The following is a 27588-nucleotide window of genomic DNA, read 5'->3' on the forward strand; positions in this document are numbered from 1 at the left end:
AGCACCAACACTGTATTATTTCTGGTGCAAAGGTTAGAATCTTTTTATATGCCAGTGCCCCCTGATCTATTTTTTGTTTTATGGTTTATAATTTTTTTAAACATAAAGGCAGCATAAATATGGTGCTTGCTCTCTTCTCCCCCCAGAAGGCAGCAAGCATCTTGGTAAGAAAGAATGGGGGGGGGGGTTTCCAGACTGAAACACAGCCAGGCAAACACAGTGCTGTTAAGCTACTAAAATGGGTGGCAGGTGACACAAGTAGATCGTGACTGAATGGGCAGACGGGACAGCCTTTTACCTCTGAGGGATTGCTAACACACACAAAAGGTGATTTATTTACAGTGGTATCTCGGGTTAAGAACTTAATTTGTTCTGGAGGTCGGTTCTTAACCTGAAACTGTTCTTAACCTGAGGTACCACTTTAGCTAATGGGGCCTCCCGCTGCTGCTGTGCAGCCGCCGTGCGATTTCTGTTCTCATCCTGAAGCAAAGTTCTTAACCCGAGGTACTATTTCTGGGTTAGTGGAGTCTGTAACCTGAAGCGTATGTAACCTGAAGTGTCTGTAACCCGAGGTACCACCGTACTGCACTTATGACGCACCATTATTTCCATTGTGGAATTCATGATAGAAGCTTGGAGGGGACCTAGACCTGCTTAGTTTTTTTTGCAAGGTGGCTGCATCATGTGCCCTCAGACCATCCTCTGAGAGTGAGCATGCTGTACTCCAGCCACCACCCCTTCAATAATTTCTCTGCCAGTTGGGGATGATTAACAGCAGCAGTCTGGCTGATCTTTCTGACTGCGTGTTCATGCATATCTCTCACACAGAAGTGGTGATTATTCCCCAGTGGTTTTCTGAGTTTACAGTACAGTAATTAGTACTGCTCTTCTTCAACCTCAAGCACTAACTATAAGTTTACGTTACAGACTTGGATTTTTTCACAATGACAACATGGGGGACAAAATTCCACACGGTAGTTTCTAGGCAAACACAGCATTTTTGCAGAGTCATAAGCAGCAGTGAAAGAAATCTTGCTATTTATACAGCAGCTGAGAAAAGCAAAGTAGTGGATATTTTTCTGGCAAGCAGACAAGCCCTAGAGAAGGATGCGACAAATAATAATAGTTTATAGGATAAAGGTGAGGAAGGCCAAATGGATATGAATAAACAGGAGGAAGGGAAAGAAATGACTACACTCTTGAGTCAGAGGAAGGCCTACTCATTTTGCTGTGTTTTGCTCCTGGAATTCAGTCTGTCAGGAATTAAGTTAAGCTAGGGCATCCCAGAGCTCAACTCGAGATCCTGCATGTGCAAGGTTTTATGTAGGTAGTTATGTTGCTTATGGGTTAGATCTATGTTACCTGCTGCAGGAAGTGGGGATGAAAAGGTGATGTTTGTTTATTTCTCCTTCTCACTTGTAGTCTCCTGTGCTCCAGAAAAGCTGTTCCAGAGGGTTAGTGGACCCTCCAGAAGACAATGGGAAACAGTGCTATGAGCTGCAGGGGAACTGGGGAATCATCAAAAATTTCTTCCTCTGGAGAGTGCTTCTCCTGTATCTCATAAATGAAGGGGTCCTTTCCTTTGTGGAAGGGCAATGGCTCTAACCCAATATGTATAGAAGTGTTTTAGAGAAAGTATATTTTATGTAACAAGCTATGTTATGTATAGCAAATTGGTGTGCACATCCCTTTCCTACATCAGAGTAATTAGCACACTTGACTATTCATTGAGTCATATATTTGAGGATTCAGCTGAGGAGCTACTGGACAGAAATGATGCTCAGAAGACCCGCAGAAGACAGGTTGTGAAATTATTTTCTTCTTCTTTTTGTTCTACGGTCTTTCTCAAAGCCTAAGAGCAATAATGTCAAACCCAACATTTACAGCTCCTGACTTGCCAAGCACTTACACTACACAAGAAAAAGAAAATAGAGTGAGGAAGTCTGAATAATGTGGAATTCACTAACTCAGCATAAATCATGTTCTCTGCATCTTTAGCAATAAACCTGATATTTCTGCTACACTCTGTTTTTGAACATGTTTGCCGTTTTCACGCTCTTTTAGGGCCATTTTTTGCCCTTTTCATGCTACTTCCGAGTTTGTGGCAACGCTAATGTGTACGGTCGCATGTAGTGACCATCAATTGAGGAAATTTCAAAGCAACTTTTTGTGTAAAGGGATTATATGATCAGGGCATGACCAGTGAGACATATTAGAGGTCCATAGATGGCTGAAGTTCCCACACACTGGTAAGGAAACAGCAGAAGGGAGGCAAGGTGGGAAGGTGGGACTATGCAGTATCCTTAGACTACTCTCAACATCAAAGAGCAAGGATTCTGTTACAGTGCAATCATATGCGTGTTTACAAAGAAGTCCTACCATGCTCTATAGGGAATATATCCTAATAAATGTTTTTCTATTGCCTTGTGGCAATAGAAAAAAAGGAAAGTCAATTTTACAAAGGAGTAGTAGAGTATGGATTTGTTTTTTTTAAACTATAGCTAAAACTATAATAACATGACCAAAATAAGAGAATATGCATGGATCAACACTTGGTATAAGAAAAATATTTATATTATATCAGTTTTCAGAGCTTCCCTTTGCCTTTTGAAATCAATACTGTTCTACCCTGAACAGGAGAACCAGAATGAACAGCTGTGGAAACATAGCATAACATCATAGCCCTGATGCTTATCACCATCACCATTTATTCAGCAGAAGACGAAAAAGAATCAGATGTGCTCTTCCTTTGCATTTTCATCCACCGCAGAAGAATTTCTCTGCAGAATAATTTTTCCGTGCATCTGAATTCAGGTAAAAATATTCCTAGCGAGTTGAGGTTTGCTACCTGTAGAGCACTGACTTTTAGCTCTTACCTGTCAAAAGCAGCCTGTACTGGGGGATCCTCTGAACTGGCTTGAGCAAATAGTGCTTCAGTGCCAAGTTAGCACAGCGGGAGCTCATCTGAAAAAGAAAACACCCAGGATTTTGAAACTTAACATTCTTTTAAAACAACTTGCCTGAACCAGACCAAATAGTTTACTCTTGCTACTGTCTGCAAGCTGTATTGGTTTTTTCTTTTTTTAAAAATGGGCTGTTATTCAATTGTGGTTTTGCCTTTGCAGAAAGAAGTTTTGATGAAGCCAGTGGCTCATCTAGTCCGGCAACTGGTATTCAGAAGCATACAGTGGAGGTAGAGTATAGTTATCTGGTAGCCACTGATAGCCCTCCAGGAATTTGTCTAGTCCTCTTTTAAAGCTATCTAATTTGTGGACATCACTGCCTCTTATGGGAGTTAATTCCATGGTTTAATGATGTGTTTGTGAATCACAGAATCATAGAATTGTAGAGTTGGAAGGGGCAACGTAAGTATTTCCTTTTGTCTGTACTGAATCTTCCAGCATTTAAGTTTCATTAGATGTCCCCGAGTTCTAGTATTAAGAGCGGGGCTGAATTAGCCATTAAATGAAACAATATTTTGAATTAGATCTATATGGGGACACCAAAATCTTTTAAGTGCTTAGGGTCTCCAAAGGTCTTAATCTGGGGCCCTGATTATGAGGGAGAAAAATGTTTCTCTAGGCAGTTTCTCAATACCATGCATACTTTTACACACTTCTATCATGTCCCCTTTTATTAGCCTTTTCTCTAAACTAAAAAGCCCCAAATGCTCACCCTACAAGCAACCTATAGAAGACTTTAGGCTGGCTCACATTTATATAGATGTAGAATTTAGCCAACATGTCAGCATGCTATGACACCAACAGCTTCACCATTCTGATCATTTCCTCCACACCCCCATATGAGCAAAGTATAATTGTGTCTACTTTAGTGCCACATAAAAGCAGACAGACAGCTGCAAAGCGTGATAGAAAATAAGGATTTTCTGACTTAACGAATCTGAGGACAAATTTAGATGAACGCATGGTGCCTCAGATCAACATATGGTATAGACTCAACAAGCAATAATTAAGGAAACATGGCAGCACGATGCTTTGGATTTGCATTTTGGCAGAAGACTGAATCTCAAATGGAAAGAAACTCAGCCAAGAGGCTTGACTGGCTTCTAACATTCCATTCAGTTCAAATTGCCTGAAATAGTCATTTATTGTGGACAGAAGACTTGTACAGGGCTGATGAGAGCCTCACTAATAGAGGAAATATTACTTCCTTTCTTGTTTACATTTATTTTCTTAACCTCAGTTATACATTTCACTGGATGAAAGAACAGGCAAAGAATGCTGCTGCCAAATTGCATCTGATGCAAACCTCCTTGCTAGCTGTAAGTCCACGGTCACCAAACTTCGTAAAATAAAATATATATTAGTTTCGATTGTTGCTTTCCATATCAGGTTTTGCAAATTCATTAAATGTATAGGTTTTATAAATCTGTCAACAGAACTAGATACAGTTTGTAAACTACAATATGGCAAACAAAATCTTTTGATCGCAAAGAGATTCCAAGACACTCTTCATGATATTGTATCTTTGAAGAATCAGTGCTTTTAAGAATGAATGTTTCAGTGAGAATTCTGACTTGGGTGTTTTAAATTTCCAGGCGTTTGCTCTGCTGTACCCCCCTTGCAGAACTTTGGTTATACAGTAATCGTAAAGAGAATGTTTACTTATTTCCAGTTACATATTATGCCCAAATACGATGTACATGTGTTGCTTACCAGACGTTATTCTTATCGCTTGCTTCTTGATCCTTTAAAAAAGATCCAAGCTACTATGGGGGATGTGTAGAATCTCTGCTCACATGCATTTTAAAAAGGGACCAAAAGTGAAAAAAACTCTGACAAGAGACATGTGCGTGCATTTTGTATTCTGGCATTGTACAAACCAGGCCTTAGAGAAAACTAAAGTCAAAAGATGGAATGTGTCATCTGACACCATTGATAAAAGGCTCCATTACCTCAAAGTCTCGAACCACAGCAGCAAACCCAGGGTTCTTCTTGCATTGCTCATCTAGGAGAGCTACATTCCTATCAAATTCTTTGATGTACGTTGAATACATCTTTAGGTATGGTCCTTTTTTCAAGAATATATCAGCAATTCGCTGGTGGTCAATCCTAGAATTTAACACCATGGACAATTAGAACTTAAACCTGAAAAATGCATGACCGGGGGGGGGGGCATATTTTTCCCTCTTTCTATTCCTTCTACACAAGGACCTCAACATCCATCCTGGGAAAACAGTGCCCACCCCCAGGCCTCCTCTGCTCAGTCCCTTTCATGTGTTAAGAATGAAAGTGTTTGCAATTTAACAACATGTTCCAGAGGACTGCTATTGAAACGGGCATCGAAATCAGAAGGGGGCAGCTAGTAGCCTTTGAGCTAAACCCGGCCATTGGACAAGCCTCACTTCTTCATATATACCCTTCAAGGTAAAAAGAGGGGCCCTTGTAAGCCTAGTCAAGATTTATCTGACTTGGCTTCATAAGGACAAAAGGTATGACAAAAATTCAGATTTTCTTCCGTCTCCTTTTCCATCCTTGCTACGCTGCATAGCAGAACTCAGGCTCTAACCAAACACGATGCTATTAATGTTGCTTGGCCTTGAGAGAAGAAGAGTTTGAATTTGATATCCCGCCTTTCACTCCCCTTCAGGAGTCTCAAAGCGGCTAACATTCTCCTTTCCCTTCCTCCCCCACAACAAACACTCTGTGAGGTGAAGGGGGCTGAGAGACTTCAGAGAAGTGTGACTGGCCCAAGGTCACCCAGCAGCTGCATGTGGAGGAGCGGAGACGCGAACCCGGTTCACCAGATTACGAATCTACCGCTCTTAACCACTACACCACACTGGCTGAGAGTTTTCACATATAGACATTTGGGGTAGGTGGAGCTTTAACCCTTTCTGCCACAGCCCTGATCCAGATGTGGGGGGATGCCTGCTATTCAAAGGGGGAGGAAAGCACCCATTGGCACCAATGGCTGCTATCTTCCCACTGCAATTAGCAGCCAAATGGCAGCAGGAGGCTTGATTAGGAGTATGGTGGAACAAATAGTTAAAGCCTTCCTCCTCCCATGTCATAGTCCTGACCTCAACCCCAATCACCCAAATAGCCTATGGCAAAAATAGCAAACACAGACAAGCAGGGTCAAAAAACATTTTAAAAAGGCTCATTTAGTTAGGAGTGATTTGGTCATAGAAAGTAAAGATGGAGAGGGAAAGGAACTTAGTACCTTTGACCCCCAATAGCCAATCTAGCTGCAAACTACTAATATATGTGAGTACATAAACACACACACACACACGCATCCAGGGAAAAAGGAATCTATGCTCTGAATATGTAGTTACCAGTGGGACAGCCGCTCTTCAAGTTCTCTCAAGAGGTCCCGATTAAGCTCATACAGTTGAGGTAGGTAGTACAGGATCTGATTCAGGATCCTGTCTTCAATGACTGGCTTTCCAAGTTGCCTGGAAGCATGTGCTACTGAATCCCGGAAATCCTGTTAGAGTACAAACACAGGCGCACAAAGAGCCTCTGAAAATCTGGTCTCCAAGCAACTAATATAGGTCACACTATTTCCCTTGTATACATGCAGAAGGCCCATTTGGCCACATTCCCCAGGACCAGATATGCAGTCCAAGGTCAGACACTCTCACTTCTGTGCTTTGGAAAAGAAGGGAAGTTCAGGCACAGCTGATCCTATGTTTAAGCTTACTGAAGAAAATAGGTACAACTTCTGGAGAAAATTTGCCTGGAAAATACCATACCTAGCCACAATCCATTTCTCTTTCTGATCTAATAGAATGGAAAGCTGTTTGACTGTATTTTGTCAAAGGGGCTGAAAGTTCTTAGGAGACCCTTATTCTCCTCAAATAGCTACAATTCCCAGAGTTCCCCAGGAAGTAGAATTGATTCTTAAGTCACTGGCAATTGTGTCTGTCTGAGGGGAATGGGTGTCTCCTAACAACTCTGAACTCCTTAAATTATAGCTCCCAGGACACTTTATGGGAAGCAGAAGACATTACAGTTCGAAGTGGCTGTATATGGAGCCAAATACTCAAGAATGTGCTCTTTTCTGAATTTCTCTGTCTTTTATTTTGTGCAGTAAGGGGAAGATCAAAAACCCCATCTCCTTACATACTTAACCCACCCATTGAGTGGGTTCAGTTCATTTTTGCCAGCCAAGCAATACTTTATGTAAACAGTGCAATAAGGAGAAATGTACAAATCTAAACAAGGCAAAGCAATTATGTAAATGCACGCACAGCTGTTTTGCAACGTGTGTGGGGGTGGGTGAACACTGGTCAGCACTTTCCTTTCCTTACAGCCCCTATTAAGATTAGAGGACTTGAAGCAGAAAGGAACAGAGGTATGGTCGGTTTGGTATTGGAGACTCAGCTGCACAAGGGTTCAGTGGAAACAGATGGCCTCATTCATATGGAAATGCTGTGTTTTTGTATGTTGTAAGCCAACTGGCGACACAAAACTTAACTAGCCTTTTTACATCCCGGGGGTGACCTTCAAACACTGCCTTCACACAGAGAAATAAGTTGAGGAATTACTATAGCTAATCGAACCCAGATGGAACACAGGAGCTCCAGAGAACTTTAAGCAAAGCGTAAGATGCATAACATTTAACAGGGAACACTTTTAAAAACATAAGAGGAAAAATATGCTGGGAATGTGTGTACTCTTAACTTGCACAAGCCAGACCTATGTTGCGACCCAATCTTGAATGAATTTATTTATGAATCTAGGACAGTCAAAGGCTAATAATTGTGAGGTCTAGCTCTTTTTGGCTTAAGACTTGCAACTAATTATTCCTTCTCCCTATTGATCTTATACATTCCGCCCGCAAAAGAAAACAAGAACAGATGTATGCTTCATGCTATGTGGAAAAACAAAATGTTTTGCCTGAGCAACTGCAGGTCCAGTGATCCAAAACTCTTGAGCCTAGTGCAGCACATAATGCGATCTTTCTCCCACAAAAGGATGGAGTAAAACTATCTTGTAATAGGAGCAGGCAAGGCAGAAAATTCAATTGTTTGTGCTGTACCAGAGACGAGAAAATTATTCACCACATTTCTGAAGCGCATACTGCAGCTTACTGCCTTTCTTTCTTAACAGAGAGGTCTGGTGTCTTTTAGAGCTGCAAAACAGGCAGCAAATCAAGATACAGCAAAATTCATTACATGCTTCCAGCAGTGCAACACTTTGCACTGAAGACGTTTCCCTCTTCATTCTTTAATATAAAAAGTACACCTGTCCATCTTCAGAAGCCACTGCCTAGTCACTTCAGGTTCTGACATGCATATGCAGATTCTAACATGCCTATGTGGCTCCTAGGTGAGTCCCAGGAAAGGCTCAATTACTCTATTAAATTTTAATGGGTTACAGGTGCTGCAGTCTTGAATTACAGACTAGTAAGGTACAGTTTCATATACTGCCACTTTAAAGCAAAAAAACCCCCAACAACTTCTGCATCATCTTGCAAGAAATGTTGGAGCAGTGGTGTAATCAAATACTGCCTTTCATCTTTTTTTAAATTCAAAAAACTTACTACTATATATAAATTGCATTTCATTATGTCTGATGTCATGTAATCCATATATATACACACATCCTATAGCCTTAAAGTTCTTTTGTCACACTTCCCAACTACTGGCCAACTAGAAGAGCTAGCAGAAAGTGATTTGCAAAGGAATCTTTTGTTAACTGGGACTGTGAGGTTATAAGCCCAGCAGCACATTTACCAAAGAGAAACCCTGGTGAAGTCAATGTCTCAACTGACATGAAAGATCCATATGCACCTATGCTCCTTCCTCCCATTTTGAACACTGCTTTAAGCAGTTGCTTTCATTTACATCTGAATCATCAAACTATACTTTGCTCCTACTGACAATTAAAAAAGCTGCACCAGACTCCACAATCCCCAATTACTCCTAAAATTAAGAAGAAAAAACAGACTGTGGGGATCTTTGCTTTCCATCTGGAGATTTTCAAACAGCTCTATTTTACTTAATGGAAGACTCACTGCGAAATTTAAAAAGCCCTGACCTAGCAAGCAGTCCTCAGCCTCTGAACTTTGATTGCCCAAGAATCAGCAAAACCTGAACCGTCAGGTTCAAACCTGGCTGCCTAGTAAGTCAGGCTCACATATTTCTTGTAATACTTGAAAACAATCTGTAGAAAAACTCTATTCCTTTAATGCCTAGCTAAGTATTAACACACCCTACAAGCATTACTTTTCAGTATTTCCTTCAGTTTGGATGTTCTTCAATGTATACACAACCAAGCCTACACATTCTAAGAGAAGGCGATGCAGGTAAAATGACAGCAAGATAGGGCTGTGACAACCTGTTTCACTGGCGCATGGCAACAGGAAGCAATAAATCTGAACTCGGCATTAAAAGGGTGATTCTGCCCTTGTCCCCCTCAGTTACATGAATTGTGTCATGAAGCCTCATGGCAGGGTTCACAGAGCTGGTAAGAGTATGCTATTTTCTATCCCAGCACAAAAGACTACTTGGCAACTCAAAAACTACCATAAACAAATTAAACCTGTGTTAATAAATTCTTTAGTGTGCAAACGTTCACCTGTGCGCACACAAACAAGAGCTTTCAGAGGTCAGAAGCAAAAACAAATCACAGAAGAGCACCCTCCTCCTGCTCTACTGCATTTCTGACCAAACTGGGAATGCACCAGGATTTCTGACGGCTAGACCTTCCACCTTTCCATCTGCAGGCCTAGAAATATTCTAGTACACATTCTAAGCACGTTTGTAACACTCAAACTTCCTGCAGCACTTCAACAGGAAAATTAATGCACCTCAAACATTCTATTCCTTCTATTCATTAGGAAGCATTCCAGGAGTTTGGGTTGATATTTAATTGCTGTTTCATTAGGCTATTTTTTTTTAAAAGAATGCACATTTAAGAAACTCAGTTGAATACATTTTCTGAAAAGAACTTCATAAATAATTAACTTTGAAGCAAACATGCTTATGAAGTGAAATAAATACTTACAATGTGCAAAAGCTTCAGAACATCTACAAACCTAATACAAAAACAAGAACAGTAAATATTATCTCAACCGCAAAGGAAAAACATACATGCTTCCATGCATAAATTATTAAATTTTACAACAATACTTACACTTTCTCTGAGCTCATTATTTCTTTAGCAATATGATAAACTTTTGTTTTCTTCCCAGCTGCTTTAATCTGCAAATAAAATTAAACTTTGTAGAATGCAGACATGCTATTTTCAGAACAATGCAACAACCCTAAATCTTAGTTTCTTTCTGCTACAGCTTTATTGGCCTATTGCTCTGTACTCTGTATTCAGGTAAAAAAAGGTAAAGGACCCCTGGACAGTTAAGTCCAGTCAAATTTGACTATGGGTTGTGACACTCATCTCCACTTTCAAGTATTCAGGATACAAGTGAATTCATGTTTAGGTGCCATAAAAAATGTTAAAGTTCAGTTAATTGCTAGTTTCCTCCACTACTACATACTTAGGAGTCTGTCTTTAAAATGGCACCTCTTACCTGTTGAAAGAAATTGGAGTCAGGATGATGTTACTGAGAGTAACTGGAAACTGAAAGTTCTCCAATTATGGTCTAATAATGAGAACACGCAGCCTCTGGTTTTAAAAAAGTTGATTGTCTTCACTTTCAAACAGTTAATTTTTAATCAGAGCTTGTCAAGGCCAAGAAATATATATTTCTTTGGCTAACAATTTATACATGCTTTTAATTTTCTCTGCAGCTGCACAACGTTTTGCAACGGTCAAGGAAGGAAGGAAGGAAATTTGATCCTCAACTGCAAGATTCAATGTTTGGTAGGCAAGCTTGAGAAAGAAGACGATATTTGCCAATTAAGTCTTAAGCTCCATGTATTCTAATACATGTCCTGTGAAACACAAGAAGCTTTCCAATGAAGCTGGAATTGTCCAGTATGACTTTCCAGGGATGTTCCATGCACATCATTAGATTTTTAACTATATCTGTGCCTCACAAAGTTCTGGCAATAGGCATTCCTAATAGCAACAGGCAAATGCAGTAATTTGAGTAAACTTTGGAGGCTGAGTTGGACTGGGCCCAGGGATGGATGGAGACAAAAAACAAAGCTTCTAATGGGAAATTGTTATTTTGCCCAGTCAATACTGTGATGATTTTACTCCTACCAATTCCATTCAATGTTTTAACTTTCATTATTATAATGTTATTATTGTTTGCTTCCTACTGTACTTTTCTTATTGTTCTGAGCTGAGGATACAGGGGAACCACCACTTACGCGAGAGTTCTGTTCCTGGCCGCTGCTCACATCCCCAGAATGTGTGCAAGTGGGGATTCCCCATTGTGCCTCACCCTCTTTTGGTGCTGAAAATGGTGCATTTTCTGCGCTGTTACATAAGTGACAAATTGCCTGTATTTATACTAAGAGGTGGTACAGAAATGGAGGAAGTAAATTAACATTAGAATGCCAGAGGAACACATTTGCTTTGATCCTAATTAATGTGCCACTGGTAGAAGTTCTAACAGGCCACTCCCACCAGTGTTTTTCCCTTGATCGCCATGCCTCAAAAATCTACTCTGGAGGGTTGGAGCACTGGTTGAGAGGCAGTGACTGAGAAAGGGGAGAATGGTGAAAAATGTTGCTCTGCTCCTATTCGCCAGTAGTAGTTCACAGAGGATCCAAATTCTCTCCATTTAGAAAGTTAGCTAAGCTCCAAGTCACAATATCTACCTGCTTATTTTCCTGTGTATCAGGCTCTCCTTTGCTAGAGTCTGAATTTGTGTCATCATCATCATCATCAGAGCTATCAACATCTCTCTGTAGCATCTCATCATCTGAATGTTCATCTTCCAACACCAAATCAGAGCCGTCAAGTACTTCTACTGAGGACCTATGAAACAATTGTTTTACAGTATAAAACACTGTATTATAATGCTTTGGCTGAGGCATAGTCACTGTTCATTAAATAAGGCTACTTCATTGCTAATACAATCCTAAATTCTTTAACATATCCCAAAGAAATGAGAGAGCAATACACTTAAGATCTGCTACTAAGACTGTTTCACGGTTACTATAATGGCCTTTCAAGAGCATTACAAACTAAACATCTTGGTGGATGCCTTTTAAATTTTCCAGACAGATGCAAAAATATATCTTTGTCAATGTTTGGGACCAAGTGCAGTCTCTATATGCATGGTTTTGTTTATTTTCTGTGACACAACCATGAAAGTTGTCCTCCTTCACTTAGTTTCTTATAGATTCAAGGACATATTTTTAGAACATAGTATACAATGGTGCTAGAAGACTGTGGCCCAATTCACACTACACATATGATACCACTTTATACAGTCATGCCTTCCTCCAAGGAATTATGGGAGCCATAGTTTAAGAGTGTTGAGAGTTATTAGGATACCCCTATTCCCCGTAACCAAGCTACAATTTAGAAATTGTGGCTTAGCAACCAATCCCTCTTCCTAGGGCAATCTGAGCAGGCATGTATAGGATTCCGCTGATGATGTATATTATATATTTATATACATACTAGTTATTATAGAAGTCAGCTCAAGTCTGCAAACAAAAATGCTTTCTGACAGCTGCCACAATAATTTTTTTTAAGTGACACCTGGAGACTCCACACTGCTAGGACCCAAGATGCTGTCACTTTTCATTAGATACACCCACCTTCTTATAGCAACTCAGAGAGGAAGGCCACTCTGACATCATGAAAGTGCTTGTTCCTCTAATGCTAGCATATAATCAAATGATTTTTTTAAAAAGTATGTTGCTTAGTAAGACATTTATTGAATATTTTGGAGGAGCAGGGAGCATAGTTCTTTCAAACTACTTTTGCCTTCCAAATCAACTGGCCTAGAAATAATTGGCAAGGAATGAAGTGGTATAAAGTAGCTCAATCGTGCCAATAGTTTCAGGACACACTGTTTTGCTAGTCTTATGCATTGTACAGCAAGTCTGCTATAAGTGAACTATGAAAGAAAAGACAAAGTTCAGGGGTAGGTATTATTCTTAGTTCAAGGACACATTTCAGCCAGGCAGAAACTTGAATCAGAGTTGGAAGGGACCCCCCCCCCCCCGACTCTCATCTAGTGCTAAGGCCCATTCTGACCTCTAGGAAAGGTTATTCCCAATTCTAGGAGCAACCAAGTTCTGAAACCTGGATCTCATGACAAACTACTGGAGGATCTTATAAAGACAGGATGACGTGTGAAGCAGCACAGCCCTGGCCACTGTGAGAAGGTACTCAGGGCCTTGTCCAGGGAGAGGACCCGACACCTTAGTCTTACCCGAGAACAAAGACCTAGCAGAAAAACTTATGGCTTACATCTGTCCACAACATTGCAAGTGACAGAGGTGCAGCAATCCTAAAAGCAACTGAATACACCTGAAACCATGTATATCTTCTCTCCTTAATTTCTTATTAATTCGATAATCTTTTTTAAACATCTGTCCAATACTCCTTTTTTATTTGAACCCCTGACCTCATACCAGTTTTTCAAATTTACACAACATCTCTGAATAAGTTTACAAAATGAACAAAATGTAAAATGTACCCACTTCCTTTGAAATATTAATCTCCCACGTTTTCAGTGTCAAGGATTACCGCATATAAGCTATTTTGGGAAGAGAAACTTCTGCATTAGCAGTCATGTGAAACAAGTCACCATTAAATCATTGCACTAGTCTTTGAGTAAGAATGCCCTGTTGTATCATGTGAGCCAGCTGCCTCTCAAACACCAACACACCACAGCGAGAGTCTCTTTCACTGAACTTAAATAATTTACACTTCTTGAAAAAGTATCAGCTCAATCACAATGCAAGAATATTGCACTAGGTGCTGCCTTACTAACTTTGAGTTCAGAGCAGGTAACAAAAAAGCAAACCAGGGAAAATACATTTATGTTGAATAAAATATTTCCAACCACAACTCTCAGCATAATTTCATCAGAAAATGAGACTGCTACCAGACATTTTGCATATTTATCTCGCTAAACCCAAAATCTTAAGATTTCTTTTTACAATGATTAAAGATCATTACTGGGATTAACAGTGGCCATATTTGTCACAGTAGTCCAGAGGAGAACCTCAGGCCTGGGACCAAAGGTGACGTCTCTTTCTGGCCCCAAGGCATACTCTACACCCTCCCCCAGCACAGCACTTCTTCTCAGGCTACTGGTTCTACTTTGCACCCCTCTTGAGTGTTTTTACCTGCCTGGAATGTGTCCCTGAACTGTGATAAAGCGTGTTCTCCTTCATGGAGAGCACGTGTTGTGGTGGGGGCCTCCAGGACACTCCAAAGTTGGAGGGTGGGCTAATTGATCGTTGGCCACTGATGCGATTGGGGCTTCCCTTGTTGTTGGGAAGAAGTTAATGTTGCCATTTATTGACTGACAGCCAGAAATACTAAAACTCCTTGCACGAGGCTAGGGCTTCCTCTTTTCGCCCATGCATCGGATTGCCCGTCTCTCCCTCCCTAGAATAGGGTTGTTCACTTTGACCTTGCTATGCCTGTCATGGGGTCATCTGCTTTGGAGTGGGGGCCTGGTAGGAATTTTGTCCATCTGGCTGATTGGCTGGGGCCATTTGGTTTTTGCCTACTGTGTAGCAAATCGTCACAACTTGTAAGGTTCGCAGTTAGGCATTGGTTTATGGTTTGGTTGGTTGAGGGGCATGGATTGGCTGTGCCTGCCCCTCTAATGCTGCTGCTGCTGCAAGGGATTCCGTTAAAGGAATTGGGGGCTAACTATTGCTTGTCCACTCTGTCAAGCGGGCTCGGGCCATAGCAATGAGCTCCTGGTTGCATTTGGGGTGAGGGCAGGTTCCCTGCTCCACGTACCCCCAAGTGTATTCCCCCATTCTGACTTTTGCATTGTGCGGAATGTCAGTCTGTCCCCCATGGTGGGGGCAGATAGTCGCAACCAATGCCTACGCAACCACTCACAAATTTGTATTTTAATAAAGTTGTGGCCAAAATTATGCCAAAAATCTTAAACAAAAATTTCTGTGTGATGTGTGAGTTATTGGGGTGGACCTGGGGACCTCGACACGCAAATGTTGCTTGCCTGGATGGAAGGATGGTTGGGAGTGTGTGTACAAACTATTTTATGGTACAAATAATGTTGTTGTTGTTATTTATATATCAGCTTTCATTTCAAGAAGAAATAGCAACATCTGCACACAGTAATATCTAATCTGATGCTTCAGTTCTGGGGAGTTGATACTTATTTTCAACTTAACAGCAAAACCAGCAGCTAGTTTATCAGTATACAGTAAATACTCATTAGAAGTCTCATTTAATTGGATACTCTCTCAAGTGTGTCAAAAGCCTATCAATTACACACAATTTTAGCTTGTGCCACCTTCAGATGCATGCAAGTCCACATAAATTATTGCAAGAATAGTCAAGTTCACATAATACAAATGAAGACTTCCTAAACATATGAAGACAGTTTAGCAAGAGTAAAAAAAAAACACTTGTACACTTAACAGTATTAAAGAAAGGCACACCTGATTCCTATAAATAAATCTTCATGGCTGCACAGTCAACCCTAGTGGTCACTTAACTGAAAAGGTGCCCCATCAATGAAACAAAATGCAGTCTTGATCAACAGCAGTGTAGCAGAGGATGTGTGCAGTTGACTAGTTGCACCCAGCATGCTCCAACATCGCAACATCAGCTGTTCCAGAGTGTGTACCTTTCATATCTCACCTGGCTTCTCAAAATAGCTTGGGCTGTGCTACTCAATCTTCTATAAAAGTTTATTGTAACAACAAAGGATCTCCTGGTGGCTTTTGATCCTCAACTGAACCCAAGCCCAATCCATTTTAAGTGAAGCCATCCTAATTTTACCCCACCCCTCCTTTAAGGAGAGAAGAAACAAAATACCAATGTGGTCTGCTAATTAGGTGTCACGCTGTAGGTTGTGAATAAAAATGTGTCCACTTATAAATATTATGGATAGTTGCTACAGGAAAGCTGCAAAACGTTCAGGTACATATTGGGCCAGTTCAGATTTACCTTCACCAACACGCTAAACCATAATTTAGCATCTGAGAATTAGCACAGGGACCACTATCCCCTTTCCTTCCTTTAGAATTTATTTATTAAATTCATACCCCGCCCTGCCTCTCAAAGAACCCCAGGCTAGCACCTCAATCCTAGTTAGCTAGTTAGGTCTTTCAGACATAACTGGGAACTAGCTAAGTGTGGTTTCATGCTAGTTTACTAACTAGGATCTTAAACTATGGTTTGAAGTGTGTTTGTTGTGTTGTGCATATAATCTAATCCCAGTTCATCTTAACACCAGCTTCTTAACAACATTTGTCTATGCAATAGTTATATGACATCATTCACAGTAGAATGATGATGGACCTATATTTCCTGCTAGCATATTTTCTGATCCCCATGTAGCTATCCAAATAGCCAGAAAAACAATATGGAAGTGCTATACAGAATCTATTGGCTGTGCATAGCATAAAAAATGTCAGAGCAACCCCCTGCCCTAATATTTTATTAGCTTCTTATCAAACAAAGCATAAGTATCAGCACTCCACATTTCTATGCACACAGAGAATAAAGGAAGAACTCATGTGCAGACATGTCTAAATAATTCCTAAGTTACCATATTGTTCACATTAGTGGAAGCTGTAAAAGCAATAAGGGAAACAGGTCTGAACACCACAGGCCTTTTGTCAGCTTTCAGTATCTTGGCATTGCTTTGGGTCTTTTTATGTGCTACTAATGTCATGCTATTCCTGCCTTGATGTGCACCTTACTTGGCACCCATCCCTACTAGTTAAGTATACAGCTGTAACTCATTCTGATCTCCCTGGGAACTTAATCTTCAAAATTACTGAGACGCAACGATAAAGGGTTCGGTTTAGTTAAACACCTGGACCATGGCTCCAACATAGTTAACAATGGCCCTTAATTCCATAGAGAGGGTATTTAGACAAATGGCACTAATAATAAGAATAACCCTACCTCCAATTATACAAACATAAAACTAGCATGTTAAGGAGAAGGCCAGGCTAACTCTTGTCAGAGCTCTTGTTTTCCATCTGCATGGAATTTTGTGCTTTGGCTTTTCATAAAGTGAAACAGTCATTGCTGCAGTTCACCACTTGCAGCTTGAAACAGTTTTGCCATGTGATTATCTGATCATCTAGAAAGCTCCTGACTTGCACCAGTTTTTGACAGCTTGGTAATACTACCTTAGTACAATACCAAACACACAAAAACATTTGAACCCATTTACTCTTGCTGTTAAATTTCCACGACCTCCCATGGCTTTCAGTGTTGAAGGCAGTAGAATCCTTTCCTTATCCAAGATGCATAGGAAATCCTTTTCTACAATCTGATTTACTATAAACAATAACAAGAATCAGGGGTTCTAAAACAGGGATTAGAATGTCACCATAAAGGGGGAGGGGCGGGCGGAATCTAATACTAATTTGTATTTCCTGAGCTAGCTGTTGCTGAAAATAACATACAGGAAAAGGCTGTTGTCCAGTCGTACAAAGAGGCCTTTCATCCATTCTGATTTTGTTAGACTTTCCGCTTCTCTTTTAAGTTACAAGTGTCTTCTGTGATTGTGTCGTAGTACATTGCTCTTACAGGAAGATCATGTTTTGTTCGGGGGGGGGGGTTGGCAGTCCTCCTCTCACTAAGCTGCTACTCAATCCAGGAGGGAAGCTGCCGTTGGAACAGAATTATATAAAAGGATGTACTGCTTAAAAAGCAAACTAACTTATGGTTTAAGAAGAATGTTACTACTAATTATTAAAATAAAAGGGGTAGTGGTAATATTTTTTGTGTTATTTGCACAGCAAATTACTGGTGAAAGCTGTTGACTGACATTAAAATTTTGTGGTCCGATATCAAATGTGACAGGGTTCAAATGAATATCCTAGGACATGGGTCAGCAAACTAAGGCCTGGGGGCTGTATTCGGCCAATTGCTTTCTGGATACGGCCCGCAGACACTCTGGGAATCGCCACGTGGATCGGCGTGAGGATTCTGGTCATTCAGGCTGCGCCATTCACCCCACACACCATGGCAACACCTCCTCCCTCCCTCCCTCCTCCTGGCTTCTCCCCGCCCTGCCTAGAGGAGGAAGGGGGCTGCGCTTTGTTGAGCCGCGGTTGGCTAAGCGCCATTTTAAGCAGCTCCTCTCTGGAGCCAGCCCTTTCACGCTGCTCATCGTCCCTCTGCCACCACCGCCAGGCCCTGTTGCTCACAAGGCACAGGTAAGCAGGCACCGGGGCTCGTCCGGTGCTGTGGAGAAGGGACAGGGAGAATCGGGGGGGTCTCCAAAATATAGTCCAGCCCCCCACAAGGTTTGAGGGACAGTGGACCAGCCCCCTGTGGAAAAGGTTTGCTGACCCCTGTCCTAGGACTTATGAAAGGTTTATTCACGCTGTACATTTTAAGAATACTTCAGCTACTCTTTACTTCTAATAAAAAGTTTTACTCTGTTTGCTAAAGTTTATGGTGCTATTTTAAAACAAAATAAAACAGGGTGCTTATTCCTTACATGCACATTATGGTGGGGCAATCTGGGCACTGGGGTGCAGATCTTCCTTCCTCTTTGAGAAATGTATGAATTGGTAAAAGTATCCTGTGGAAATTACTCAAAACTTCATGTATATGCCTAACAGTCCCTGGGCTGTATATGGTACAAACAATTTAAGACATATATTGTATAGCTTTAAAAAGGTTCCCTGTAGTCAATTTATGTTCACCTCTTCCATGGACATGCCTGTGCACACATACACCAGGTGTACATATCCAACTGCAACAGGAGAAAAAGGACCTGGAGGCCTCCTCTGCACAGCAGGTAAGAGGACAAGGATGAACAACATTACTATGTGGGAAATTACTGTAAGGAACCATATCCACCTTTCCACCTGATTCAGCTAAAGATTTAAAGAACACTGATTAAAATGTTGCAGTAAGAGATGGCAATTTCCTTGGAGAATCATTTCTCCAGTTTATGCATAAAAGACAGGCTTTGTCTTCTCAGTCACTCCTAATAATCGCACGGGGGAAATAACCAGAATTATTAGGGAGAATTAAAAGATTGCAAAACTGAGCTATAATGAAGAAGTAGGTTACAGACATTATTTGGTCACAGTCTCAAGAAGTCAGCATTAAATCAACATTAAGTGTCTAACCAGGGATGTGTCGAGGTTTAAGAAATAACACTTTCCAAAATGACAAGTTATTCAACATCTCTGCTGATCATGTATGGATGCAAAAATATGGAGTGATATGGCCAACGTAATTCATTAAATATGACTTCCCAGTCCTTGAGGATACAATCGGGAGTGTGTCAGATGGAATATATTATGACACACACAGGATTGCATTGTGAAAGTCTGCAGAAGGAGTTTAACCAACCGTTTGTGTAGATGGACACCAAAATGTATATGATTTGCTCCCAACTCCAGTATCCTACCTGCTAAACTCTGAACAACTCCTTGTTGCATCATACAGTTCTTGCACCTCATACACATCAGCATCGTGGTCTTCAGCACTGCTAGAATTGTGCCACTCAAAAGGCGGATTTTTATCAGTTGGCACAAAAGGTAAATTTTCATACTCTGGGATTTCTTCATAATGGCTCACATTTTCATATTCTGGTACATAGTCATGAGTAAGAGAATTCACATGTCCTTGCGATAGGAAACTCTGTTCATCCAAGGACTGTGATCTCTGGCTATTTGTTGATTCATCCTGACCCCTGGACCTCTGCTTTCCGTTTTGTGAGGATAGGCTGCCCATTTCTGCAGAATGTGCCTTTGAGGGTTTAGTTTTCCTTCCATTTGTTGCACTAGCTGCATTCCGAGTTTTGCCACGCGCTTCATCAGTGGAAAAAGTAACAGTGCCGTTATCTGCCGATTGGCTACCCTTGGTCAAAAATTTCTGGAAGTCACTTTTCATTAAGCAAACAGACAGCTTCATATTTAGGAATTTCTTTAGTGAATATTTCTTTTGAGGCTCTTTTGGGGGCTCTTTTGGGTGTATTCTGTCCATATCTACAGAAGACAAGGATTTGGCTCGAGGTTTTGTCACAACACTTGCAAGCTGAGTGTTTTTTGCATTCTTGGTTTTTTTTAAGGCTTCCGGATTGCCAGAAAATGGAAGAATGGGATGAGGTAATTTCCAAACAGGTCTCTCCAAAGACAACTTTGGAGCATCACAGGATTGCAAAGTACTTTGTTCTTTGGCTGACAAATGCCTTATACGAGGTCGCTCCAAGGGAGGATCTAAATCTCTCTGTTCACTAGTAATGTAGGCACTTTTCTCTATCAGTTCCTCTGATGCAGCTTTTTTCAATAGTCCGGCGGCAGGGATGCTGTGCCTTTGAGGCTTCTTAGGAACAACTCTTGGTGAACTTCCATCTTTATCTTCAGCACCTTTGTGTTCCTTCTCTTGTGCAAAATCATCTAGGCTTTCAAAGGCAGGCTGGTTGCACGATAATTTCACTTGCTTAGGCAAACTCATGGAAAGATTACTACACCTTATAAATCCAGGTTTTTTGTCGTTAGCAGCCAACATGCAGTTATGTTCCATTATATTGTCAGCAGGATTTACTGAGTTAAGGTCTAAAGATTGCTCAGTATTTCCTACTAGGTGAGGGCTTTCATGCAGAACCTCAGGCAAGACCTTTTGCTGGATCATTTCTTCAGATTCAGCAGATTCTGCCTCCGGAATCATTTCCCCAGCAACACATGAAGGACTCTCTGATTTATCAAGTGCATGTATAAGTTCTCGGTTGTTATAGGAAACACTTTGAAAAAGAACATTAATTTTTGTGGTTTTTCTAACAGCGCGCTCAGAAAGCTCAGCAGAACTGCAGTCTGAAGGAAGTAGCTCTTTTGTTCCTTCTCCTGAGATATCTATGCCATCTTGCCGGATTAGACATGGAGCAGCACGTAGTTTCCTTGGTTTTGGAACTGGGGCAGATTTAGGGGATGGTGCAGAGCCTATTCTTAATGAAGATAAAGATTCTTCGGTCCCTTTTGTGGATATGCCTGTGTGCAAATCACTAGTATCAACTTTTTCCAACGGTGCTGTGTTAAGCGAGCAACAGGAACTCTTGATATTTTCAGTCAAAAGAGGATTTCCTGACATTTCAGACTTGATACCAGGTATCTCTGCATGGTTGCTTGAATTGCCCATCATTTCCTCAAAACTGGACGATGGCGAAGCCAGGTCTGTAAACTCAATTTTAATGTCCTTTTTATAACTACTCACGTTATCTTTTTCAAATTTGTTCAAAGGTGTTTGCTTCAAACAGCTGTTATTGGGGCATACACTTTGTGTTAGTACATCTTTGAGCTTTTCATCTAAAAAATTAGCCTTTAAAATTACCCTGTTTTTATGTATACTTTTACCATTATGGCTATCAAGTATTGTTCTAGATTTCAGAGATGATGATGGTTGTTCAGCTCTATCAATGTTCTCTAAGTTTTCCAGCTGTTCAAAAATGGTTGGATTTTTGCAAGTATTATCCCCATTCCCAAATTTATGCATGCATTCAAAACTGCATGAACACACAGATATAATATAAGCAGTATTTTCTCTTGGGGCTCCATTTTTGTAATTCAAATGAACCAAGTACTCAGAAGAGTCTATTTTGCATTCTTCTAAACTCTTGGAATTTTTCCTTAAAGGTGATGGCACAGTTTTAATCTCAGGAACAGGTGAACAATTGAGAACCTTTGGTTTTGGTGCTATTGCTGGTTTCGTTTTCTTTGTGGGTTGTAAAACATCTGCAAGGACAACATCTGGTTTAGGTGCCACAGGAGGTGGCACTACTTTATGTCCCACCACAAATTTTGGTTTTGGGGCCACTGGTGGCTTCTTAATTTCTAGAAGGGGAGAAGAAAGAAGAGAAATATTAGGTTGGTCTAATTGATTCTAATTAACAATACGGATCAAATAAATATAGGATGAAACTTTAAAAAGCCATCTGTATTACTGCTATTTGGGGTCATGAAGAGTCGGACACAACTAAATGACTAAACAACAACAAATAAGCATTGATCACAATTTGTAATATACATTCTGGTTCAAGAGATGAGCATGAGACAGCTTGAAGAATTTGATTCATCTGATTGTTCATAATCAACAAATTATATAGCAGTGGGAAGGCAGACTGTGGTTACCATGTCCTTTAAATGATTTCCATACTAGCTATGAAAGAATGGCAACCAATGCTAACAATGATAATTTATACCAAGTATTAGATATAAAATATAAGTTGCAGAAAACATTTTTTAAAATAATAATCTTATATCACATTACAATCACACTTTGTAGTTTGACTGCACCTATTTCTACTCACTTCTCCCCAAAATGCTTAAGTAAACTTTGCAATTCCACAAAACTATAGCTACTAGCCAATAAACATTTTCATGTATCTGCTATCCTACACGTAAGTATATTAGTCATCTGTATCTTAAATGAAAGAAAAACTATCAGAACATCCAGACGCCATCATTAGTCAACACATCTGGTTCCTCCTTTTTATACCTCTGGACAGTATGCCATCATATGTAGAAGGAAGTGAGGAGCCTGCAGCCAGACAAGGCCAAGATAATCTAATGAAAATCAATAAATCAAATTAAATTTTCCTACCTGGCATCTTAACAGATTTTTTTGCTAGCTCTGGGCGACCAAGCCAATTACAAGGCTGTCATAAATTACCACGTGCAACTTGAATAGTGTGTAGCTCACCAGACGAGAACATCCAGTTGGGACTGTGGATAAGCAGGTTGAAATCTCATTCAGTGACAGTTTCACACGTGATCTCAGGCCAGCCATAATACTCCATGGGTCAAGGAGACCTTACTCCCTGGCACAACTACATCCAGTGGTCATGTGCCCACCCCATCACCCATGTGTTCAGCATGTGTGTGATGGGACTTCATGTGCAATGTGATGGATGTAAAGTTCTCCATGCAAGGTATTATATTTTTGGAAGTTTTGTGGTATTTTGTTTAAAAAATATTGGAATCTGCCCTGAATACTCTGACAGTAGGGAGGGGTGTCTTAAAGCAGGTGGTCTCCAAAGCAAAAGCAAAAAGCTTCAACCCCTTATTTTCTCAGCAGCAACTGCAAGCACTGCTGTTTCATTAATGAAATATTCATTTATAGCAGATGATGACAAAATACAAATAGACTAAAATCTTTTATCTCATTTCTAATTAACATTCTGAGTAATTTCTGTTGAGGAGTCTAATAAAAAGGTCAAGCACAGACAATGAAAGGAAATGCCATGAAGTGTCCCTTGTACTAAACACGAGCATGGATTTACTAAAGTTTAATTTATGTCATCCAAACAATGACATTGCTTCAAAACATAGTCTGGTAGGTGTTTTCCTCTAAGTCTGAGCTTCGAAGACAATTTTGTTGGATGTGATCCACCTTCAAGGATCTAACCCTGCCATATATTTTATCTTTAATTAATGGATTTGCGGTCTCATATTCACTGTGATAAACTTATCTGTAGGCGCTGCATAAACTAAAAGTCCCATACCATTTAATCCAGCTATTTATTACAAACTATTCTTACATGCCTTTGGGGGGGAAACAATCTACAGCTTTACCCACTGTAAGAGGAAGACTCTGTGTGTACCCTTCCACGTGCAACACTTAGGCCAACTTAGAATCACTTTAATGTATTTTCAATCATTTCTAAGAGGTTATGAGTCCTCCAACCCCCACATTTTCATCCCACAAATTTTAACAGTTACCTTCTCTCTATTAATTGTAGAAGTTACTAAGTTTCCTCCTTTGGCATGCGAGAAATTCATCATGACCTCTACGATGAAGTACTTTTTATGACGAATGTCTCCTTTGCAGTTTATGGAATTACATCTCTAAAATATTTCTATTCACCTGCTCCATGTCAAAGTCATCCACAACTCATCTGTTAATTTTAAGCTTATCACCAATCACCAACCACTACCCTGAACTTAGAATGTATTTTTAACATCAGCAGGCTCTTTCAGCTGACTTGCCAACTTCATGCTCGGTGATTTCCGTAATGTACGGGGCGAACAAGTGCTGACATGGTGATCCCTCATCCATCTCTTGAAAGAACATTCATCTTCCAGCCCTACTATTTTTCAGTCATAAAACAGCTACATAAATTGCACAGCCTACGGCAGTCTGGAAAACAATTCATATAAAAGACACTATAAACCTATGTCCTTCTTCAGACAACTTTCCAATTGTCCTACAGATTTTCAGACCCCACTCCCGAACAGCGGAGGAGCATATGCCTGAGCTGCACAGGGCGGGCACACTCCCAAGGGGTGTGGAGGTTGCCCTCCCAAGCATGGGGTAGCCGCTCGGGTGCACGGAGCAGTGCACACACCCGGCAACTGGGTGCAGAGTGACCTGCTGATGGCGGACATTCGGCGCGCCACCCACCTGTGAGTCCCAAGCCTCCCCCGAGCTGTCAAAACAAAGGGGGAAGGGGGGGAATGCCACCGGCAAAGCAGCGCAGCTCCCCCCTTCCCCGACAGCTCGGGGTAGGGTTGGGAATCGCAGGCAGGTGGCGTGCCAAATGCTACCCCTCCTCAGCGAAGACACCCAGGGCGGTCCACCTCCGCCGCACCCCCCTTCCTCTGTCCCTGCTCCTCAACAGCTTTGAGGTGGTGGGTGGGAACCGAAGCAGACAAGGAACAATATGAAGATGTGTGTAGCTTGCAAGAACATGTTTCTCAATGCTCAGGGCAGAAGAGGAAGCTCAGCTCAGAAACTTCTACACCCAGGAACTTCCTGGACTTGTTGCCTTGTAGTTCCTTCCTTCAAACCCGAACCAAGTGATGGCACATGAGCACACTAGTTCAAGAAAGACTACAGATTCAAATCCTAATTGTGTCTTTCCCTTTATGGCTGTACATAAAAGCGAAGCCCTCTCACTAAGATAATTACACATTGTGCTAATACAGATAACATCTTCTCAATTCAGTATAGAAATCCACTTGTGCGTATAGTGTTGAACTTCAGTGGCCACCATATATCAATGTACCATTGGTTCATCATAATGTATCTATTAATTTATGGTCTTTAAAACTTAATGCCTACAATCTCTTCTACCTATTCTAAAACAACTATGTTTTTTACCAATCCAAAGACAAAAAAAAACAAAAACACAAAACCCCTACACCAAAAGCTTTCATCCTCAAGTTGTCTCCTTGTAGCACTCTGGACAGATATTAATTTCTCAAGCATTATCCTCAAACAAAAGTTCAATTCATGGCTATCAGCAACCAAGCATCTCCCCATCTTGGTTTCCTAGCAATTAAATGGAATAGTCATCTATGATATCACAGAACATCACCTTTTCATAGAAAACCCCTTCATAATTTTTCAGCAGCCTCAGACGTTAATCAACAACCCGTCTCAGACAATTCAATTTAACTCAGGTTGAAACTTGCCTTTTCCTTTATTTATATCATGAGGTGCACTTCCCACACATGTCAACCATGAATCATACTCAGCTGGGTTTAATAGGCACAGCCCATCTGCTCACCAAGGCGCTCCAGACTCCTTTAAACAGGATACTCAAATTCTCTTCCAGTCGCTCCTCACAAATGCAGAATCATCCATAAGTTTTCTGAATAAGAGCAGCTTTTCGTGGACACAAAGAGGAACTTCATAAATGCCTGTCTCAATGGCCTTCTGCCATGCCCTGAACCTCTGCACTTCTCAGACCAACTATATATCTTTTCTTTTGTTATGCAATGCCAAACAGATATTCTGTCTCCTTTCCCTCTCATCATTGACTTTTTTCTTACTTAAACTCATATTTTTTTAAAATTCCCTCATTATAAAGGTTATCATTTTGAATCTAAAGAGGACCAGGCAACGTGTAAAAGTGAATACAGCATTTCCACCTTCTCAGTCTTACACTGCAAACCTTTCCCCCCTATTCTGTTTTGCTCAGTCCCTGTGATTTTTTCCCCTCCTTCAGGTGCACGAGTGTTCAACATAAACACAAAAGGAAATGACTCACAACATCCCGGAAGATAGGAAGCAATCTTTCAAAACTGGGATTGGGGAAGATATATTTTCTAAAACTGTGATGGTAACTGACATAAATGCATTCCAAGTCCAAAAGGAAAACATTAATTTAAACCCTTAACTTGCTTAACGCCATCATGATGAAGGAAAACAGGAAAATTGTGAATAGCTTTAAAACGAATACAGAAGAGATGAACAAACAACTTCCTTAATCCGGATGGTGCAGCTGTACCTGAATAAATAGTGGAATTTTTAAAGGATCAAAAGGACACCTCACCCTGCTAATCTAATTTTTTAGCCTTTCAAATAAAAACACTGAAAGAGAGTAACGTTCATCTAGTTGTCTTCCTATTTGTTGTGTATTTCCCTCATCTGTTGTACTATAAGAGTTCCTGGTTTTCGAAAACAGAATAAAAACTGCAGTTTAGTGCATTCAGATTAAGAGCTCAAAATTAGGCCTTTGTTTTGCAACTGCATCACCACAACTATATTTCTTCCAAGGCATAGTCTCAAACTTCCAGCCTGATCATAAAGATGTTTACTTGGTGGTCTCTTCAGTTTGGTACAATAGATGTACAGTCAAATCCTATGCATGTTTACATAGAAGACAGGACATTAAGTTCAGTAGACATCACTTGCAAATGTGCCTAAGGCTGCAATCCTATGCGCACATACTTGAGAGCAAGTCCCTTGAGTTTAGTGGGACTTAATTTCAAGAAAACACACACAAGATCAGAGATCGTTGTAGCTTTTAAAATGACATCACCACTTTTTATGGACCTGCACCTGAACATTTACGCTCGCAGAACATAAGGCCACATGAGCATATATTTCACAGCAAAAAATGCATATTAATCTGATATTTGCTGAATATGCTTTGGGGGGGGGGATGTGATCCTCATCCTGATACATTTTTGTCAACCAAAGAAACAAACAAGCCTTCCAACATTTTTTCATCATAGTGCTCATCCCAAGTCCCTAAATCACTATATCTGGCAAATTAATTGAGCAAGCACAAAGCCTAATTTCTAGACTTGCTATGTCAGCAATCAGATATGCAGGGACAGTAGCTACACCGCCACACTGTTACAAAATGAGGTATTAAGATGTTCAACTGGTTCTGCTGCAAAGCTGACATAGTGGGAGGAAGCCCTGCCAACATTCGATATTCTAACTTCTCCAGCCCTAAACCATCCTAACTCAAGTTTATAAATGGGATTCTATTAATTCATACCTTGACTTTAACCTTCACTAAAGGCTATACAGTGGTACCTCGGGTTACATACAGTTCAGGTTACATACGCTTCAGGTTATAGATTCCGCTAACCCAGAAATAGTACCTCGGGTTAAGAACTTTGCTTCAGGATGAGAACAGAAATTGTGCTCTGGCGGCGCGGCAGCAGCAGGAGGCCCCATTAGCTAAAGTGGTACTTCAGGTTAAGAACAGTTTCAGGTTAAGTACGGACCTCCGGAACAAATTACGTACTTAAACCGAGGTACCACTGTATACCTAAACAAATATTCAGTCATGTAGCCAAATTTAGCTTCTATG

At 40.7% G+C, this 27588-nt stretch overlaps 2 protein-coding genes across 3 annotated transcripts in view; one reads left to right on the forward strand and one right to left on the reverse strand.

Moving 5' to 3' along the window:
* FGD6 (FYVE, RhoGEF and PH domain containing 6) overlaps nucleotides 1–27588 on the reverse strand; it is a 52992-nt gene that overhangs the window by 19110 nt on the left and 6294 nt on the right. The window contains exons 2-8 of the mRNA XM_082240884.1: nucleotides 19450–21868; nucleotides 11705–11864; nucleotides 10110–10177; nucleotides 9981–10011; nucleotides 6302–6453; nucleotides 4916–5072; nucleotides 2877–2964 (exon numbers count right to left, since the gene is read on the reverse strand). Coding sequence (XP_082097010.1) covers nucleotides 2877–2964; nucleotides 4916–5072; nucleotides 6302–6453; nucleotides 9981–10011; nucleotides 10110–10177; nucleotides 11705–11864; nucleotides 19450–21868 — 3075 coding nt within the window. The remainder of the gene's footprint in view (nucleotides 1–2876; nucleotides 2965–4915; nucleotides 5073–6301; nucleotides 6454–9980; nucleotides 10012–10109; nucleotides 10178–11704; nucleotides 11865–19449; nucleotides 21869–27588) is intronic.
* LOC309542235 (uncharacterized protein) lies at nucleotides 114–26095 on the forward strand. Of its 2 annotated transcripts, XM_082240889.1 has the most exons (5): nucleotides 114–327; nucleotides 2638–2814; nucleotides 3126–3193; nucleotides 10724–10796; nucleotides 25987–26095. In XM_082240889.1, exons 2-5 carry the CDS (start codon nucleotides 2688–2690, stop codon nucleotides 26043–26045), a joined length of 327 nt encoding a protein of 108 aa, XP_082097015.1. In that variant the 5' UTR covers nucleotides 114–327; nucleotides 2638–2687; the 3' UTR covers nucleotides 26046–26095. The 2 variants fall into 2 exon arrangements, with proteins under 2 accessions (XP_082097015.1, XP_082097014.1); XM_082240888.1 differs by having other exon boundaries at nucleotides 114–2814.

This window comes from Podarcis vaucheri (assembly GCF_965113315.1).
Source record: "Podarcis vaucheri genome assembly, chromosome: 10".
Lineage (NCBI taxonomy): Eukaryota > Metazoa > Chordata > Lepidosauria > Squamata > Lacertidae > Podarcis > Podarcis vaucheri.

What these genes read in the sequence shown, in the direction of transcription:
- LOC309542235 (XM_082240888.1), top strand. Translation starts at nt 2,688, where the DNA reads ATGCTTATCACCATCACCATTTATTCAGCAGAAGACGAAAAAGAATCA. An exon ending in TTCCGTGCATCTGAATTCAG is followed by an intron (nt 2,815 to 3,125) that starts GTAAAAATATTC and finishes TTGCCTTTGCAG; the next exon opens with AAAGAAGTTTTGATGAAGCC. An exon ending in ACTGCAAGATTCAATGTTTG is followed by an intron (nt 10,797 to 25,986) that starts GTAGGCAAGCTT and finishes CCCCTCCTTCAG; the next exon opens with GTGCACGAGTGTTCAACATA.